This window comes from Tympanuchus pallidicinctus, unplaced genomic scaffold, assembly GCF_026119805.1.
Source record: "Tympanuchus pallidicinctus isolate F22 unplaced genomic scaffold, pur_lepc_1.0 scaffold16, whole genome shotgun sequence".
Taxonomy (NCBI): domain Eukaryota; kingdom Metazoa; phylum Chordata; class Aves; order Galliformes; family Phasianidae; genus Tympanuchus; species Tympanuchus pallidicinctus.
The window spans coordinates 34,016,014-34,036,702 of NW_026294679.1; the positions used below are offsets into that span (position 1 = coordinate 34,016,014).

The window sequence follows — 20,689 nt, forward strand, 5'->3', positions numbered from 1 at the left end:
TCTTTGGCCAATTTAAGTCAGTTGTCCTAATCCTGTCCCAGCTGAAACTAAGACATCTTCTTTTCTGATGTCTTATGAATTCAGCAGTTCTTCCCAGCTATATGGACTGGGCTCAATTTTATGGACTATGTTATTGTCTGGATTAGGTCTCATCATTCATTAGTTCTCTCCGAGAGCCTATTCACGATCAATAAGCATTTATTTAGTGAGTAAAGAAAAACAGTTCATTTTTTAGTACAATAAGAATCAGTGAGATTCATCTGGGACAGGCACTATTTGAATGAAAATATATCAAACTAATGAGGCTGAATTGCAGGTAAAAGTCAAAACTTTGCAAAAAGCTGAGCTTTGCACAGCAAAGGACAATGAGAAGCACATAAGCGACAACATTTTTCCTACAGAGGAAAAATGCCACAGAAAACCTCCCAGGTGTTCATTTGAACATTACGGGTATCAAATCTACTGTTTAGAGGCAACAATTCCTTTAATGAAAACAGCTGGCTACAGGTTTGTAATTTCAAATGCTGCAGATGTGCCTTCAAAGGGATAGAACTGCTTGAGCAGCCTCCTGTAGTGCCCAAAGTACTGGATCCTGTAGATGCCAGGCTCTGTGCTGCTAGGGATGTGCCATTCAATTGTCACATTGCTCTGGCCAGACGACCCTTTGGTCCAGTAAAACCTAGAGGGCAAGACCAAACTGGAGTCAGCAAGAAAATACATTTGCTTTAACATAAGATGAATGTGTTCCAGCTAAGTATATTTTAAGAGCTACTATTACCCTTTTGCTCATGTATTTAGGCTATCAGAGCAGCAACCAGCAAGCCAATCCCAAGCTCTACAGGGTTGACAAGTTTTTAGAAAATGTTTGGCTGTGTGTAATGCCGTGACCACAAAACGCTGCTGTGATGGACCTGTGCTGATGGACCTGTGCCACCACCCTCTCTCTGTCCCACTCAGCAGACTCTGAACCAGGACCAACACCCCTGGGACCCAGGAACTAGAATTCAGCCTAGATCTCACCTGGGAAGAACTTTGGGCAGATGAGCTCGTGGCGATCTGGCCACCTCTGTTGTCTGCCTTCAACAAAAGGCAGGGCCAGGCAAATTGCTGCCCATCCTCCTGAGCAGTGCCAGGGCAGCGATAACTGCCCACAATGCAGATGTGGGGTCTGGTCTGATGCTCCACTGTTGTGAACACCAAGACAGAGCCCAGCAAGTCCAGAACACATTGAGCATTAGAACACTCTCTCTGATGTTACATGCCTGATGTTATATGCGGTGGGACGTCGCAATGCCAGAAGATCTCAACATGGATGTTTTCCACTTTCTTATTGGTTGGTGTGTGTGTTCTTACAGGTGCAGGGGAAGATTGGCAAATGCCTTGGTTTATTGTAGCAGGAGAGTAACTTCAAAATGAAAAGTTTGACCAAAGACTCCCTTGACATTTGTACTTTGTATACTGGCTTCTAGGATAGCTTTGAAAGGTGACATCAACTTTGCTGCATAATGGCTGTTTTTCCTCATGATTGACATCTCCAACCTTGATTTTCTTTTCTTATAGACTTTTAAAATTGATATCTGTTTCTGCTCTATGATGTACAACAAACCAGACAGTCTTCTATAAAAGCCTTACTGTTGACTGGGCCTCTTATTTGGTATCCTATCCATTAGCACAATACTAAAGATGGATGGATGTAGGCTGTGAACAAATTGAACACTGATCCTGCTCCAATTCTTACTCCTCAGTATACCACTCTCAAATTTATAAGCTTTCATTGCAGAAGATATACCAAGGGGAAGGCTGAATGTTTTGTTCTGGACACGTTAACCAAACGAATGTGGACTGATGTATTCCCAAAGAGCACTGTCTGAAGGAACAAGACCAACCTAAGGTTGGATTAAACACAAAGCCCATGCAGAGACTGCGAAGCAGTGTTAGGGACACAGACCTGGTGTCCCAGGAGGCATCGTTCTGTACCACCTGCCAGCTCCTTGTAACATTCATGTATCTCTCCACGGTCAGAAAGTTGTGTTCAGTCTGGAATAAAAACAAGAGAATTGGCCAGAGGCTGAGTGAACAGGCAAGTCCCTACACTTCTGTGTCATTTCAAGTGGAGAAGGGACTACGCTTCTGAACTTAAACTTACAAGTGAAGTAGGGAATATGTAAAGTACTTGACCATTGCACAGGCAAGTTATTTGCGACCAGTTTCTGTCTTAGATGACTGATGGAGTGAATTATTTACATTTCAGATTTTCTTCAGCTAATTAAATGGATGCACTGAGCAGATAAGATGGAGACTAGAGTCCACTCTTGCTCCAGCTGGAGGGCATTTTATACTGGACTGTTGCATGGCATAAGTACCTTCAACTTCAATAGTGTGAATAGATCATGGATGATTTGTATATGACCTTGAGTGTGGGTTTCATATCTAATATGTCAAATACAAGCCAACATGGTCTCTAACAGACAAAAGTCCAAAATAAGGACTTTAATCCAAAAATATTCCGTTGGAGTGAACTCTCAAAGGAAATCCCTATAGGAAAAACTGTCTTCTGAACTTGCAGTGAAACAAAAAGCACTGGAAGCATATGATCTTGCTCCTTTCAAAACAAGAACATCAGTGAGTTAAATGCATAGGGCAGATGCACTAACTAAACATTAACTAATCCTTAGCATCTCTAGCTCCAACATTTCTGTGTTATATTTACCGTGTTCTCTGCAGAGTTCCTGGGGTTTGCACCTACAAAAGTTACTGCAGCAACTTCTCCCTGAGGGGGAAATTGAAATTTATGTTAAAGACTGAGCAGCACATTAATAACATCCTTTGAAGATGTCTTAAGAGTATTTTGTTTGTTGTCTTAAAATAATTTCACTTGTTGCAATAGCAGTGAACAGTTTATATCGTGAACTGGCATTCCTTGCCTTCTCCTTTCCTGGTTGTTGGACAAACATCACAGCATGTACAATTTCTTTGTAAAAGACAGTAGGAAATAGGTCAGATTTTAAGAATAACTCCCTGCCTTCTTCCTATCTTACTGCTGGACACTGCAATGAAATGAAAGCTCTTGCTCTGAACTCCTTATCTACATTTTAGGTATTGAGAACTCAACCCTTTCTAACATTTTTATTTCATTTACATTCCACCCCAGAAACATCAAAGGCGTCCTGATTTCTGCTTGTAAAGAAATTACTGTACAGTATTTGACCACTTCATTATCAACAGTCACTTTACGTAGAAGCAGAAGGGAGAATGTTCTTCATGTTGATTATCATAAGGACTTAATTTTTCCTTAATTTTAACCATATTCAGTACAATTACATTGGTATGAAAACTCTGTCTCTCCTCTGCTAATCTGATCTGAAGAGTACTGCTGCTTTGGAAAATTGCTAGCGTGTTTAACCATTTTGCAGAAATAAAACTTCATGGTGAAGGGGTAAGTTTGGTTCGTTACCAGAAATAAGGAAGAAAGGAGGCATTTTGAAGGAGCTTTTAGAATTCCAGAGCGCTCTCTGACCTTGTGCACATGTGGAAGATGCAAAAACGAAGTACATGACACGTGCATGGATGGGTAGAGCTAAAATCTGCTTTTTCACCCGTGCCCAAAAAGAGCAATGATGTCTTTTAGGTTTGAGATCACCACACAGTTTAGAAAATTCAGACACTTTAGCAAGATAATTAAGCATTTAAAGATTATTTTCTAAACGGGTTTTAGCAAATGCTTGAAGTTCTCACCACTCGATACTGTACGTTCACTTCTTGAAGCACATCCCCAAATGTCTTATTCACTGGTGCTCTATCGGGAGTGACAGCAGGCACCAAGGTCAGGCTGGTTATGTTGAAAAGTGGGGGCTCAGGGCCACTTGGCAAGTCCTGCACTGTGTTCTGTGGGAGGGAAGATGTATTCATTATACGTCAGTCCATATAGCCACTCTCTCCATTATAGAATCATAGAATCCCAAGCTTGGAAAGGACCTACGATACCATAGAGTCCAACAGTCCTCCTATCACCCTTGCTACCGCAAGCCACTAAACCATATCTCATAGCTCCTCATTTGAGGATTATGAATCACATCAGTGCTCTGGTTCTTTATCCAGACACATATCCAAGCATATGACATATAGAAAATATCGATTACCGTAGCAATAGCCCTTGCAATTCCTCTGTACAACTGGATGTAAGCAGAAAGGGTGTGTGGTCCATAAATAGTCGATGCCGCCTCGTATCGTTGAACCTAGGAAAGGACAAAGTTGGAAAAGGGGGGGGCTGAAAGGACTCTTGAACAGTGTGTGTGTCTCATCCAGCTGCACCAAGACAAGAACAGTACTGTACCTGCAAGGGGTTATTTAATGATTAATATTTAATTTATAATCCTTATTTAAATAATTGGTTTCCTGCATCTCAATCACCTTATTGCTAGGGGACAGTCCCACTGCTAGCCCAGGTATTTCTGCTGTGACTTCAGGTTATTCTTCTTTCTCCTATCCATCACAAACAGGGAGAACCAGCTGTTACTTTTCTGTTTTTCATAGCTCTTTCACTCTCTCAAAGGCTTATAATTTTTTGCCTCTGACTCTTTAGTTTGGACAATCCCAGTTCTCCCAACATCTCCTCCCAGGTCAGTTTCCAGAATCTTGGAAATGATCTGCACTTTGGCACTTGCACCATCTTGACTAGTCCAAAATAAACAAGGTTGCGTTGGGATTGTGGCTGCAGAATCCTCAGTTTTTCATAGCAAAGGAAAAGTACTCTATGTGTGCATAATTTCACATGAATTATTATCCCATATAGGAAAATCTGAATCAGTTACCTGGTATTCTTCATAGGTGGTAATGTAATGCGTGTAGACATTACACAGACCAGCAATTACAACATCCATTCCTACTGTACCGTGAGAGCCAAATTCCTAAGAAGGGAAACAAATAAATCACTCATCTTTTATCAACTTCTTAATGCATGGTCATGTTATTATATTGTAACGTTATTATTTACCAGGGCAGATTACAAAGTTACAGTGGGTATGGGGCTGGATGTTCATGAAAGCCATACTGCAAGTGTATTAATGATTCTTTTTCACTTTCTACACAAAGAGAGGAAAAATGACCTCATGCTCCAGTGAATACAACTAGTTTAAGGGTGTTGTGAAGTCTGATATCTGTATTCTCCTAAATACCTTGGCAATGTAACAGCGTGAGATAGTCTCAATGTGTTGTGGGAGCAGTAGGCAAAATTAAGTTTTCAGACCATAACTGAGAATGAGATGTATCCACCACAAAAAGCTACCTTAATGTATTCAAATCTAATTAGTTTGCCTCTTGGGGAGGATGTTTGTTTCTCTTGTATATCAATAAGTGCACACAATGTGAGTGTGAAGGAACCATGAGAAGGAGAGCTCTGTAAGGCATGAGCTGGGAGGGGATGAGGGAAAGATCAGAAGGATCCAGAAATGTGAAGTTCCAGGTGCAGTGCCCCATCAGGAAGTCTCGTCTTTGACAACTCACGCTTTTAACAGCTTCCCGCAGCCTGCGTCCCGACATGGTCCTAGGGATGTTAAGGGAAAAATGTCAGCCTACAGAAACCGAGGAGACTTAAGCAGGAGTCACTTGTTCACCACACAGCACAGCAGGACAGAGGAGAGGCCGCAAGAAGCTCATTGAGCACGTTCATTTCCATCTCATTCATTTATACAATGGAGAAGAGAATGGGAATCTCCAAGGAACCAGAGAAGACAGCATACAGGCAACTCAGTGCAGTGGATATACATATGTGGAGCCTGCAGAGCTATTGCGTATATGGGGGACAATTTTTAGCCTGCTCTCCTTTTCTACAATAGCAATGCTCTCAGCTGTGATAAGTGGAGCAAGAAATACTTACGTGAACTCTCCAGGAACAGCAACAATTGCCAATGACCCAATAGTAGCAATCTGAACATCTACAATGTCAGGGTGCCAGGGGTGAGGCCAAGTCATCTGAGACAGAAAAATAAGTTGATATGACTTTTATGGAAAAGTAGCAAAAAAAAAAAAAAACAATCTAGCCCTGGCTTCAAGCCACCCCATAGCACAGACAACATCATTCTTGAACACCACTGAGCAGCATTTCAGCTTTAAAAAAAAAAACACTTAAAAAAAAAAATGAATGTCTTCTAAAAAGAAATTGAAAACAAGAACTTGAGAGTTACGTGGCTCTGAAAAACGAAATGCAGAATCCCACCCAATATGGCAGGCTCAGAGCACATATGCTGCTCTGTTCTTACCTCACCGGTGCTAAAGAGGACCGGCTTTGGTTGGTGGCAAGCCTTTGTTTCATTGGATGGCTCTCCCAGGAGCTGGTCCCGGATGTTGTCCCAAAACGGGTCCCCTTCTACTGAGCCTGGAGGAAAAACATCTCTTCAACACTACTGCTGCACAGTCTCTGCAGGAGCTGGCAGACAGAAGCCTCATATATTGCCCACCCCTTCCTTGTGTCAGGTCAGCTGTTTCCAACCATTTCCTTTTCTGGGGTGGTTTGAAATGCCAGCTGTGCATCAGGGCAATGAGAAAAAATGGGAAGACTGCCCTGAAGCAGATCTTCTTCCTCCCCATTCCATGTTCAGAGCTCCCCTTCCTGCAGGGCAGGGCCACATCCTTCTCCAGGATCTCTCTAATGAGCACAGACAAGCTTGCATGGGCTTTAAGGCCACACCTTCCTCAAAGCACCACTTAGTGGAATTGGCTCAATGTGCTGTTGATGTTTTCTGAAGAAATAGTAGGATTTGAATCCAAATGGGACATGCCCCACCTCCTCCTCTTTTATGTGCATAAAGCCACATTGAAACCCACTCCCCAGATCACCTTGTGTGAAGTTGAAAGCCCCCACTCCATCTATGGTCCCTGCAGCAAAACTATGTCCCAAGGCTGGTTTGCATGTTTTAACCTTAATCAGAAGAGAGGGGAAAACAAAACAAAACAAAACAAAACAAAACAAAACACAAGAGAGAGATTTTAATGCCACTTCCCTCCAGTCTGTCTCATCACACTGTGAGAACTCAAACCTTCTTACCATGTGCGTGGCATTGAGCTGCACCTGGACATCGCTCATGTTGACCCACTGGTGAGCGGAGAGCAGCGGCCCAGTGAGCTCCTGGATAGCACTGGTGTACAGCTCCTAGAGGACATAACAAGTCAGCACTCCAAGCAGGACACAGTGCAGGGCCTGCTGGAGTGGGAGGCCTGATGAATAGGCAGAATTCCTTGAGGAAGGATAAATCGGGCATCCAGCCCTTCTGAGATTCATCTAGAAGAGTCGTATCTCCACTCCCTGACATATTCCAGTGATGCCATTAAGTGGCATGTGACAGTGTCCTGGAGCTCTTCAGGAGTCTCCAACATCTCTGGTTTTCCCACCTGATCTCTCTGAGCTGCATGCACTTGGAGGGACAACTGTAAGGGAGCAACACCTGCATTGTGCAGCAGCAAGGAAGAGATTAAGATCTCAGAAAAACATTTGCAAATTGCAAGGCCTATGATCAAACATCTAAATAGATGTGTGCACTTTTTGAATAATAGGGAAATTTTCTTTAAGTATACTAACATGGATTTTGTAGAAATCTAAAAGAAAGAGCAAGTGCAAGAAATTTGCCCAGACTAATGCACATTTGTTTCTGTAATAAGAGCACTCAGGCACATTTGTAAAGCAAAACATCACTCACCTTTGCTTTCAAGTAGATATTTTGTGCAATAATTCTTGTGCTGTCGAACATGTCAGTGCCAGGTCCCATGGCCATGCACATTGATGCCTGTTAAGAAATGTGCTTAAATGATAGTGGCCTGTTAATATGGAGGGCATTTTGCTGGCAAGCGGGTGAAGGCAAAAGTGATTTTCTTCACATGGGAATTAATAGCTTCTTGATAGCCACCTAAAACGTAGGAAATTGGGTTACAGCACTACTGCAAATTCACAGCATGACACATTTGGATCTGGGCTGCCTGGCCAGAAAATAGGGAGGACAACACATGTTATATTTATTGAAGGGGTGCCCAGAGCAGTCTCAAAGGGGTTCTTTACATGCAGAATTGTAGGAAAACACCACACAGTGCTGTATGTGCAGTTCCAGTTCAAGCTTTCTCTTTTGTCATAATTTATGTGGATACATACATACATACCCCCCCAACAGGACAGGTGCTCTGTGGGTTATCACACGATTCCCCTGTGTTTATGCAGAATGGACCTTTGGTGTTGGGAGACACATCCCCCAGGTTGGAAGATGCAAATGCAGCAACAAAAGAGCCCTGTAAAACAGAAATATTGTCAGATGGGTTTTACTGACTTGCAGTGATTGCAGACATTGCCTGCATTCTTTCTTTTGGGGCTGCAAGCGTGCAATTTACCTCTTCCTTCCATGTGGCCCTGCATCCCCAGCTCTGTGTGTTACTGATCACGCTCATTGAAGCAATCTCATCCAGGTTTTCATTCTGCTAGGCTTTCACCATGACAGATTTATAGGGTGAGAGCCAGTGGGTACGGGTGCAGGAGGTAAAACGTAGAGAGCAGTAAGGCTGGGTGCACACCAAGTGTGGCTGAACTCAGCTCTCAGTTCATCTTCTTGTTTCCCCCCTTCTGGAGATGGCATATGTCAACAGCATCTATTTTCTTAACTTATCAGCTCTTTAGTCACTTGTGAGACTGCTAGACGAAACTGTCCAGCCAACCATACAGCTGAATGGCAAGTCCTGCAAACATGTCCACACATACAGCCATGTATGTGTGCATGTAAGCTTGCACCAACTTGCATCCATAACCATGCACTATGTCAAGGGAAATAATACTTTCTAAAGGAGCTGTGTTTGCATCTGGACATATGAAAACCAGGAGACAGAACCAGCTGGAAGCCACAGGAAACAAGCAACCAGAGGTTTGATCCTACACTACATATACAGTGTATGGGATCTACCATCCCGCGCTTGCCTTTCTGGTGTTTTCCAGTGTTTCCAGTAGTAAATAGATCAAAGGATGCATCTTCAGCCTCCTTTTGCTGCATTTACCCCACTGTCCTATTTCACCATTCAAAGGAGCCTGCTGTGGACCATGGTAAGTATCACCCTTCCACCCCATTGCACTATTTTTCCCCATTATTTTCAATCATCTGAAAATGCTCCCACCTCTCCAGGAAGCACACCCTTGTTCTTCTCCTGCTCAAACAGGAGAGATGCATAGCCCATGTTGTCGCTGTTGACAAGATGGTTGGTGTTGTTCATGCTGACAGGATGCACAGCAAACCAGCTGAAGAGAAGACATACATAAGGAAATCCTTTATTTAAATGCATCTACCTAAATATTTGCAATTGACTTATGGGAATTTTCTACGGGGAAATAAAAAGCCAGACCACCAGTGCCCAGGGCTGGATTAACAAGGGCAGAGCTATTTACATCTTCTCCCATTATGAACAGGACTCACGAAGAGCCAGATCATGAGTGTGCAGATGGCAGAGTAATCACCAGGGCCACTGAGAGTTAATTGAACCCCAAATGAGCTCCAAGGTTCACCGCAGCTCGAAAGGACCCTCCCTCCATGGATAAAACTGCGTTTTCAGCAGATTGCTCAATTCTCACTGGGCAGAGGCTGTCAAACAGTACATGTTTAATGACTACGCATGACAGCCGGTGGGACAAGACCATATCATAAAACTGCTGAGGCTTGTTTTTTTCTCACCACACTGACTGCGACACGAGTATGGGGAAAATCACAGAGGAAAATGCTCCTAATGCAGTCAGACTCCGTTCTGGTTTCTGAGTGGAGAAATCACACCATTGGCTTCAGGACTGCCTTTGACTTCATTGGCCCAGCCTTGAGCTCTGAACTTCGAGCAGCCAAGAACATGTGCTGATAGGATGGCTGTCATAAAAAGGGCACCAGGCACCCAGCACCAGGAACAGCATGCTTTGAGTGAAATATAGGGTGCTGAATGAGCCTCAAGGGCTGACAGTGTGATCTTCATTCCCTGTTCTACACTGTTGAGATGGACGAGCCTTAAACATCCAACACCCAGCAGGTAGGAGGTTTTTGCACCCCTATCAGGGCAGGCCAACTCTGGTCATCTTTTTCAGGCTCCTCTGCAAGCCACAGTGTAGGAGCCATAACCAGAGAAGTGCCCATTGCAGTTCCAGAGCAGATGAGAGACACTGACCTGGTTTACGCCCTCAAGGACTCTCACATAACTTGTTCTTCCCTCAGAGACTCTCTACTGACCATCTGGGAAGAATGGTATATAGGAAAGTCATGTAGATCTTCCTGAAAAGCAGGAAGGCTTGTGCAAGCAGGGAACTACAGAACTACCCCTGAACCACACTCCTGATATTCTCTGGTTTATGTGAATTTGGAGAGAAGAGTGTTTCTTCAGTAGCCAGTACCTGATGAATCCTAGGTCATGTCCATTCTCATCTACCATCTTCAGCATCACCATTTCTTTATCTGTGTTGGTTGAGTACCTGCGACAATGAAATGGAGAAATCACATTAGCACCAGGGCCAAAGTCAGACTCCATGTTGTTAAATCTCCACTGGACTGTGCAAGAAAACAAAGAGGATATTACAGATATTACCAGGACATGGTGAGACCTTACAGGACCATCCTAAAATAGCTGTGAATATAAAGCAAGAAGTATGGTCATTGCTGACCTCAGGCACTGCATCCTTTAGTGATGGAGAGAGGAGCTCTCTTCAAATACAGCCTCATGCATTTTAATGCTGTCTGACATACAGTGTCTACTAAGGACATTCTTTTTCTGTTGTTGTTAATAATGCAGAAGGTCACATCTTTAGCGTCACATGCTTGGAAGGAACCACAACTTCCAAGCCTGCATGTACAACTCCTTTTTGGGAATGCAGATGCCAGACAACCCAGGATGGTGACAGTGTCATTCTGCTGAGGACTTGCCTCCACTTTTGAACCATCCTATAAATGACCAGGAAAAGCTGGCTGTAAAGACAACTGGCTCCCAACACAGTGTCTCTCTCATTTTTGAGGTGAGTTTACCTGCTACGTTCAGATGCTGGATTCTGGAGATACGAGTAAGGGCTGCGGTTGATTTGACTGTTTTCTACCATGCCTCTGTTTAAAAAAAGCCTTCCTCTCTTCATGTTCTGATGTGCTATATCAATGCTCTGAAAATCAGAAGGATATTAGACCACAAATGTGAAAAATATATGAGATTATTTGGAGAACTCCTCCCCTGCCTATTCTAACACTTTCTTGGGATTTTGGGGGTTTTGTTTGCTTTGCTTTTCTTAAATAGCTGAAAATCTTAGAAAATTAGAAGCTAATTATAAGCAACATTTCAAAATCAGCCATAACCACCTCTTTCTAAAAAAAGTCTTTTGTTTTCTGACCTGATCTCACTGGCAAGCAGAAAACCACTTCTGAGTGTATTTTAAGGCAGTGGTTGGAACTGGAGGATTTTTAAGGCCCCCTCCACCCAAAACTGTTCTGTGATTTAGAGGTTCCTTTGATTTAGAGGTGCTGCTTCCTCAGCATTCTTGTGAGGTGCTACCATGAACATCACAGCGAGTTGGTCACAAAAGCATCTCCCCCACCTTTTCTGTGTTCATGGACTTTTATGTCACCAGTTCCTGTGACCCCTACCTTTACAATGCCATTCACTATAGCATTGAGGTTTGGTTTGATCAACCCTCTGCTAGTGATCCAGAAGAGTGTGTACTGGAAGTAACCACCAGGCCCTGAGTGCGTATGTGTGCCACTCAGGATGACGTTGTCCCTTCTGTACAGCTCGCCATACTTGATCTTCAGTTCCTTCAACACCTAAGGGAAAAGAAATGGTCCTAAAACTCCTTTTTCATGTTCAAGGGCTGTGGGGATTTGTATCAAGCCCTGAAGTAAATCCAGCCTCTCTACCAGCTCCTCACTCCTCACTTTCCACCTGATACTCCTATACCAGTAGCCAAACAAGTAGGTTGTAGTTGTTGACTTGACAACTGCCTTAAAATAATAATATATTAAACAATAATATATCTAAAAGTGAAGACCTCTATGGCCAACTTGCAGCCCACACTAAGTCATTCATGGAGTCTCCATGTCTCAAGGATCTCCTTTCATCCTCTGTGGTGCTAGAAACTCAGATTTACTCAGGCACCAAGTGTCACATACATTTTTTGATAATTTTTCTGCTGAGAAAAGCCTCAGGAATCAGCAGCTCTTCTTCAGAAGAGACAGGACATCTCTCAAGATCGTGCTGCAAAGAGATTCCCAAGCAAACAGTCACGGTGCTGCTAGATTCATTATCATTTTGTAATGTCTGCAGCCTTAACACTAACACCTGCCGCCACTCAGACCTTGCAGACTTCCAGCCACATACCTCCAGCCTCAGCCTCTGGGACACCATCCCTATGTCAGTGCTGACAAACACCACTCTCCTGGAGTCATTGGGCTCAGCCACGATGAAGGCTCGGCTGTAGAGGCGTGTGAGAAGTCCGCCACCCACCTGGTCTGGATTGGCATAGCCCATCTGGAAGGGAAGAGCTCCACCAGACAAAATACGGGATGTGTCCATTTCCATATGTTTTTCTAAGCATATTTTCCAGAAGATCAGAGAAATCTTTTAACTCAGAGATGCAACTATCTTGCCTTTTGATTACACAACAATTCACATAATGATTAATGAAGACAACTGTTTGTGAACACAGAGATTGTAAGGCAGAAGTTCTGGGGAAAAAAAAAAAAAAAAGCCCACACAAACAAACAAACAAACAAACAATAACAACAAAAAAGCCCACCGCAACACTGAGGGATGATGAAAAATCAGTATTTAACTGAACTTCTGAGCAATTCCCCATACATACCAGAGGAATTTCTGCTACGGGCCCTGTGCAGTCTGCCCGACCTACACCCAGTAAGTAGTTTCCAGAGCCATCAGTTGTTGGTGGTTTCTGTGTTGGCGATGGTTTATCATAATCTATAATAAGATAGATAGGGAATTTATTTTAATGAATGGGAGATAGTGGATTTCAACCACTCAGAAATCTGCTGGGGAAATGGCACAGTAAGCTGCAAGCAATCCAGAGTCCCATGGGATCCATTGACAACAACTTCAGGTGTTGGACAAACCCACTAGAGGTGAAGCATTGCTGGACCTGGCACTCACCAATGCAGAGGAGATCATTAAAGAAATTAAGATTGGAGGCATCTTGGACTGCAGCGACCATGCCCTGGTCAAGTTCATGAACTTGAGGAATGTGGGCCTGGCAAAGGGTGGATTGAGGACCCAGAACTTTGGGAGAACAAACTTTAGTTTGTTTAAGGAATTGTTGGATGGGAAAAAGGAGTGGTGCAAAACTAGCTCGTCTTTAAGGATGCATTTCTGAGACAAGCAAGAGTTCCCCAGCCCTCAGAATAAGAAAGCAGCCAGGGGAGGCAGGAAACTGGCTTGGCTAGGCAAGGAGCTGCTGGTCAAACTGAGGGAAAAGAAGAGCAAGTACAGGCAGTGAGAGCAAGGATATGTCACCTGGGAAGAATATAGGGATGCTGTGCAGACACGCAGAGATGGGATCAGGAAAGCCAAGGCACAAATGGAACTGAACTTGGTGAGGGATGGTAAAAACAACAGGAAGGGATTCTATAGGTACAGAATTCAGAAGAGACAGGCCAAGGAGAGCGTAGCTCCTTTGGTAAATGAGAAAGGACAACTGGCTACAATAGATATGGAGAAGGTTGAGTTACTCAATGAGTTCTCTGCCCCAGCCTTCACTGTCAGCCAGGCTTCTTTCTTGTGTCTCTCATATCCCACTGAGAGGGGTGCCTAGGGGAGCAAATAATAATAGGGACCCTATTTTGCTCCCCTAGGCACCCCTCTCAGTGGGGCCTGAGGGAGCAAAATTCCCTCCGCTGTTAGGGTAGAACAGACATGAGAAGGCCTCATGAGGCTGAACATTTACAGGGCTATGGGGCCAGATTACATGCATCCCAGAATACTGAAGGAACTGGCTAATGTAGCTGCCAAGCCACTATCCATCATATTTGAAAAGTTGTGCCTGTCAGGTGAAGTCCCTGGTGACTGGAAAAAAGGAAACATCACTCCCATTTTTAAGAAGGGGAGAAAGGAAGACCTGAGGAACTACAGCTGAGGAATCTCACCTCTGCCTGGGAGGATCATGCAGTGGATCCTCCTGGAAGCTATGCTTAAAGCACATGTGGGATGAGCAGCTGATCTGAGACAGCCAGCATGGCTTCACCAAGAGCAGATCGTGCCTGGTCAATCTGGTGGCCGTCTTCTTCTGGAGTGACAACATTGGTGGACAAAGGGAAGAGCAACTGATGTCATCTGCCTGGACTTCTGCAAGGCTTTTGGCATAGTCCCTCACCACATCCTCATCTCTAAGTTGGAGAGATTTGAAGGGTGGACAATTCAGTGGATAAAGAATTAGATGGAAGGTGACAACCAGAGGGTGGTGGTCAATGGCTCTATATCCAGGTTGAGACCAGTAATAAACGGTGTCCCCCTGGGGGCTGTCTTCAGACCAGTACTCTTTGACATTTTTATCAATTATGTAGATGATGGGATTGAGTGTTTCTTCAGCAAGTTTGTCAATGAAACCAAGCTGAATGGTGCAGTTATTACAGCAGAAGGAATGAATGCTATCAGAGGGACCTTAATTAATTCAAAGGTGGGCCCTTGAGAAACTCATGAGGTTCAACAAAGCGAAGTGCAACATTTTGCACTTGGTTTCAGGGGGAAGCCCAGATATGTACAGAGACTGGGAGAAGAACTCCTTAAGAGCAGCCTTGCGGAGAAGGACTTAGGGGTTCTGGTTGATGACAAATTGAGCATGAGCCAGCAGTATGCTCCTGCAGCTCAGAAGGCCAATGGTACCCTGGGCTCCATCAGAAGAGGGGGGACCAGCAGGGACAGGGAGGTGATTCTCTTTCTACCCTGCTCTCATGAGGCTTCATCTGGAGTATTTTGTCCAGGCCTTGGGCCCCCAACATAGAAAAAACGTGGAGCTGTTGGAGAGGGTCAAGAGGAAGACTATGAAGATGCTCAGAAGGCTAGTTTTCCTCTTATATGAAGACAGGATGAAGGAGCTGGGATTGTTCAGCCTGAAAAAGAGAAGGCTGCAGGAAGACCTCATTATGGCCTTCCAATATTTAAAGAGAGATTACAGACAAGAGGGAAATCAACTTTTTCCACAGGCAGATAGTGATGGGGCAGGGGGGAATGGTTTTAAACTAAAGAAGGGAAGATTTAGATTAGATGTCAGGCAGAAGTTTTTTTACTGAGAGAGTGGTGAGGTGCTGGAACAGCTGCCCAGAGAGGTTGTGGATGCCCCGTCACCAGAGGTGTTTTAGGCCAGGTTGGATGGGGCCCTGGGCAGCCTGATCCAGTACTTGATCTGGTGGCTGGAACCCTGTCTATGTCAGTGAGGTTGGAAGAGACCTCAGGGATCACCAAGTTCCAACCCCACTGACAAGCCATTCTGTGAATCTGTGAGATAAGTGGCCACAAGAACAAGCAGAATTAAGATCATAAGAGTTAATGTAGCCTTTGTAAAGCGTGTCTGAAACCTGCTAAACATTCCTGGGAGCTTAGGAAGCCTATGGACCAGGGATCTGCCTGATGCTCAAAGTGTCTGGACAGCATCACAGGAGAAAAAACAGGAGAGTTAGTAAGTAAGTAAGTAAATTCTCTGTGCTTCAGGAAATCCCACAGCCACAAATCACTGGAGGCTGAGATAACACCATGGGAAAATATTTGTGTGTGCTTAATCTGCTCTTCCTGCCCTGCTGGAGTTGGTCTCCCCACCATGCCCTTTCCTTGGCTGTCATGTAAAACAGAGGAAAAAAAGATATGCTCTCATTGGCCACAGACTGCCCACAGGAGCAGCAGACAGATATTGCTCGTGCTTAAAGCAGCATAAAGGAAGAAGATTCCCACTAAACCATTTAAACCTCCCCTACCAATATTTTATCTCTTCAGAGGGTAAGAACGGGGCATATGAGAAGTGATCTAAGGGTTCCTTTGAGCAGGTCCTGCCACCCAATGCCCCATGTCTGGTGGTGGGCTTGGAGGCATAAAATGGTTGGTAATGGTATTGCAAACACTGTGGTGCATCCCATCAATTTAAATTGCAGGTCCAGGCACACAGCTCACAAACAACATGCTCTGTGCAACTGGAAATGGCCCAGGAGTGCAGACTTGCTCCTTAGATTTCTCCTTCTCTGGGTTTCAGTAAAGTGCTTCATCGCATGACTATTTTTTTTTAGTGCTGCTTTAGGCTTTCCAAAAAAGCAAACTGCTTCATGGAGGAATGGACTGATGGGATCTGAATGCATGGCCACAGGACGTGTCATGCACATGAAATGACACACTACTGCAGAACTGGGGAGAACTGGGGCTGGTATTCAGATTCAAGCAAAAATCATTGACCAGTGCAAATAAGGGGCGCGCTTGTAAAGGTTCGAGGCTGCGAATGATTTGGAAATGAGACACTACCATGTCACTGTTTCATTGTGGTGTGGATATCACTGTTTCTGCTTTAAAAAGAAATCTGACAACTGTGCATCTCCACTCCCTCCTGCATCCTCCCTCTTTCCCAGCAAACCCTCTTGAGCTGTACCAAAAGAGCTCAACTTGCCATTGCTGCTCTCCCCAGTGACAAAGTGGAGGACGAGGAGTGCCACGGTCACCGCTGTCATCAGCACCAGGAGAGTGATGAGGACAATCTCCAGGCTGGAGTAGGGGTGTCTATTCCTCTGTCTGCACATGGCCCTGTGTGAACAGAGAGGAGTTGGTGGGATGGCAGACAGGACACTGCAGTGAGCCACTGATGGTTTGTGCGCTACATATCCCCTCGCTGAACAGGGATATTTGGCTTGTTCTCTTGAACAAGTCTTTCAAATAAACCCCAGATATTTTGCCAGGCTGTATACTCGCCAAGCAGGCGAAGGAAATGCCTGAAGCCTCACTGCATTTTTGCGCACAATATTTTCATCACAACAATGTTTAATTTAGGAAACTTGAGGCAAGACAAACATCTCCACGGCATGTGCAAATGCATTTCTCTCCAGGATAGGAAAAGTAGTACTTGTGACAGTGCTCCTAGATAGGACCCTACTGTAGAGATGCCAACCTTTCTCCTGCTATGCAGAGCTCCTTGCTTCTCCCATTTTGAGCATTGTTCCTCCATTTCATTTTAAAGACTAACAAGAAAAAATGTTGAAAATAAGGCAATGAGAAAATGCTGCATTTCCTCCTACATTAAAAATCTTCTATTTGTCCTGCCCTGACATCTGAATTTTCATCAAGATTTTCAGACTTGCTGGGTGGGAGGTCGCACTTGGATCTAGGATATGTCTTTTGCCCTTCTTGGAAGTATCTGTGCAAGGCAGAAATAAGCCTTTAAGACAACTCGGGGCATTTTCAAACATACTTAGGTGCACAAAATGGCCACAAATCCTGTTCCTTTATATGCTTCTGCCCTTGTCTGATGCACATACCTGCCCAAAGGGGCAGATTTCTGAGGGTCTTTGGGAATCTCCATTCTTGGTGGTGGTCCCAAAATTCCTGGTTATGGCCCCATGCAATGTGGGAACCGCCAGCCTGAGTGACAATGTTTTGCCCCTACGGCTGTGTCTCAGCATGGAGGATGGACCCACAATTGGAGAGGAAATTTATGGTCTCGGAAGCATGGCAATGAGCCAGTCACCCAAATCTGCTATAGATGACCTCTCTATAAGTTTCTTTTGCCACAGAGAGATAAAGCAGCTGTGATCACTGCTGAATTTCACCTAACAAACCTTTTAGTGGTAAGAAACATAGTATTATGTGTTCCCTTCCTTCCCCTTTCTTGGCTTTGCATTTTAGTACAGAAACTACGAGCTCACATATCGCAACCTATCTGGGTAATAGTTATCGCCGTGCCATCCCAAAACACATCCACACAATAGGATTACATTCATTTCTCCAAGTGATTAAATAGCTGGAGTAATAGTAAAAAGTGAAAAATAGCACCACAGAATCTCAACACCACCTCATGCAAACTCACCTTGCAGCACAGCCTCCAAGGGTTTTGGTGTTCTGGGTGCTGTGAGGCTTTGGTACGCTCAATTCTGTCTCTGTCCCTGTGGTCTCTCACGTGTCCCAGGGGTTGGAGGAACATCTTCCTGCTTGAAACCTGCTGAAAAGTCCAACTTGAAAATTATTGCTGTTATAGCCCTGTGAGTCAGGCTCCATGCAAGATAAGGGGAAACAGATCAATAACTTTTACTGCAAAAGCAGGCAGAGTTTTTCCATTCATTTAAGTTATGAACAGTGTCTGTCTCTTCAACACAACCTTTTTAGGATTGCATAGATCACCTCTGGTGCACCAGGAACTTAGCAGCAGGCCTATTCCCTCCTCTTTGCCTCATCACTGCCTGAGCTGCCTGCAGGATCCTGCTGTGATCCCTAGTCCCTGTGGAAGATTGCTCCCAATGTTTGACAGATTTCACTGGATGAGCTCAAATACAGGGATATACTCTTCTAAGGCCTTCTAGAGTCCTACAACTAACTGGGGAATTTAAGGATGGAACCACATACCTTTTCCATCCCACTCAGCTTCCAAACATCAAAGCAGATGCTGTTTTCCACTTTTATCCCTGTTTCTATCATACTCCTAATCCAAAGGGTTAATATCCCCGTGAGCAACCTGAGTCATGGATTTCAAGGTTCCCTCCAGTATTTTGCTAAGTCTCAGCAGATTTCAGGCTGGCTGGTAGGGAGAAGTAAGATTTCTTGATACGTTATCTCCTTGCTGTGATACCAGTGGAACGTGCTGGCCCTGCTGTTGGTGGCAAACAGCCTGCAAGGCAGGATGCCATGGGAATAGGCGGGGCATTGGCAGAACATGAACTCTTTCCAAAGGTGATGTATTGGCTCTTCATTGTGAGACTGACTTTTCAAGAGCTGGTGTAGTGATGGTGTGCTTGTCTTATAGAACCATAGAATTGCTTGGGTTGCAAGGGACCTTAAAGCACACCCAGTGACAATCCCCTGTGGTGGGCATCCTCACTGCATGAGGATGGGCCTTAAGCACATTCAGGGATGGGGAAACCACAGCTTCTTTAGGCAGCCTGTGACAGAGACTTCCAGCTCTTCTCTTACAAATCCACAGGAGCCACAATCGTCTTCATGAACGGCCTGAACCTGAATCCTTCCATTCTTATCTTCCAGTGTCGGTGCTCAGGAAAGTTGATGGAGGAGACACAAGCAAAGGTACCGGTGAGACACCGGGGACTTCCATCTGTCCTTGCTTTCTAGATGCTCCTCCAATGCAAATACAAATTTGAGCAGACCACAAAAGAGAGAGACTAACTAAATAGAGTGCTTATTTGTCTGTTCTTCCCCTTTGTTTTCCTTCTCTCAATTCTCATTCTGACTCATCTCATTGGCATGTGGTAGACATTCATCCAAACCCCTCCTTGCAACAACTCATTTTGGTAACCCATAGGTGCGCAGTGTCTGAGGCCAGCCAGGAAGCCATTTGTCCCCACCAAGAATTTACCACAACATTCCCAAGCCTAACGGACAGAAAATGCTCCATCTGTTAAAAATTCCAATTAAAAATCTCTCTTTGAGGTAATGTTGCAAGTGCTGGGCAAAGAAAAGAAACCCCTAAAGGGTATCTGCTTTTCTGTCCAACATCATCATCAGGACAGCAACCTTGCCGCCTTGTTTTTGCACAGCCAGCTGAGTTTCGGCCAAGAGACTCAGCATGAGAGCCAAAAGGCAGCTCATTTGCATTGCAATTAAAACCTCAATTTGTATGGAAAGCGGCCTCACATTTGGGGTGAAAGCCCACTGATTTGTTCTTGCAAAATACTGCTGGCTGGTGTCTCTGTCTGCTGGATGAGGCTTGGGCTTTCACTATCCTCAAAAGGCTGTCTCAGAACTTGCCCTAATTTTGATGAATTTAAACAACAGCAAAATGAGCTGAGAAGATAACGACTGACTGGAGTTGCATGCACATAGCAGGGGACAGGTCAGACCTGCTGCACAATTCTGTGAGTTTCTGCTTGCCTCCGCAGGGCACTGTCAGAAGGATGGACAGGGAATAAATAGAGTGACATTTCCTTTCCCCCAAAAAATGCACGGCGTTGCCCAGGCTTCTCTTCCTTAGGTTGGAATGCGTTGTGCCACTCTGAAACCTGGCTGGATTTCTGCAGACTCTGAAAGCAGCAGCATCAACACCACATTATTTGGGGGCCAGGGAAGCCACAGCAGATACCCCGAAGCAGTGACACACCACAGACTTCGGCATTCAGAGAATGGAAACTTCCTTTCAAACCTGTTTGTGCTGTGTTTTGCACAGCTGGTGTCTACAGCAGGGGCCTGGAACAAGGATCAGCTCTCAGTGGGAGTTTGCTGTTTGTCCAGACTCAAGATGTTCACCAAAGCTTGGGATCCCAACTGTGAGAAGGGAACGCAGGTCTGAAGCCTTTTGCATAATGCTGCTTATTTAATACAGAATGTCCAAAGTCCCTTTTATATGGATCCTGATGACAGCAGATAAGGTTTCCGAGCAAAGCCATCAGCAAAATCCTTCGGGGCTCTGGCAGAGACAGGCAGGGTGAATCAGGCAGCACCACGCAGATCTCCCCTCCTGATTTCCCAGCCAGAGCACCCCGACAGCAGCAGGTAACTCCATCAGGTGAAGGGCTGG

At 44.6% G+C, this 20,689-nt stretch overlaps 1 protein-coding gene across 2 annotated transcripts; it reads right to left on the reverse strand.

Moving 5' to 3' along the window:
* Window positions 1-465: 465 nt before the first annotated feature.
* LOC128077910 (putative neutral ceramidase C) lies at window positions 466-18,478 on the reverse strand. 2 transcript variants are annotated; one of them, XM_052677565.1, is made up of 21 exons: window positions 18,035-18,477; window positions 16,625-16,758; window positions 12,836-12,948; window positions 12,352-12,501; window positions 11,622-11,798; window positions 11,016-11,143; window positions 10,391-10,468; window positions 9,142-9,262; window positions 8,146-8,271; window positions 7,692-7,778; window positions 7,043-7,147; window positions 6,835-6,916; window positions 6,258-6,373; window positions 5,876-5,970; window positions 5,503-5,542; window positions 4,812-4,907; window positions 4,140-4,235; window positions 3,736-3,885; window positions 2,711-2,770; window positions 1,949-2,037; window positions 466-679 (listed from the first exon to the last, which is right to left on the reverse strand). In XM_052677565.1, exons 2-21 carry the CDS (start codon window positions 16,752-16,754, stop codon window positions 502-504), a joined length of 2,217 nt encoding a protein of 738 aa, XP_052533525.1. In that variant the 5' UTR covers window positions 16,755-16,758; window positions 18,035-18,477; the 3' UTR covers window positions 466-501. The 2 variants fall into 2 exon arrangements, with proteins under 2 accessions (XP_052533525.1, XP_052533524.1); XM_052677564.1 differs by lacking the exon at window positions 466-679 and having other exon boundaries at window positions 693-2,037; window positions 18,035-18,478.
* Between the last annotated feature and the right edge of the window lie 2,211 nt (window positions 18,479-20,689).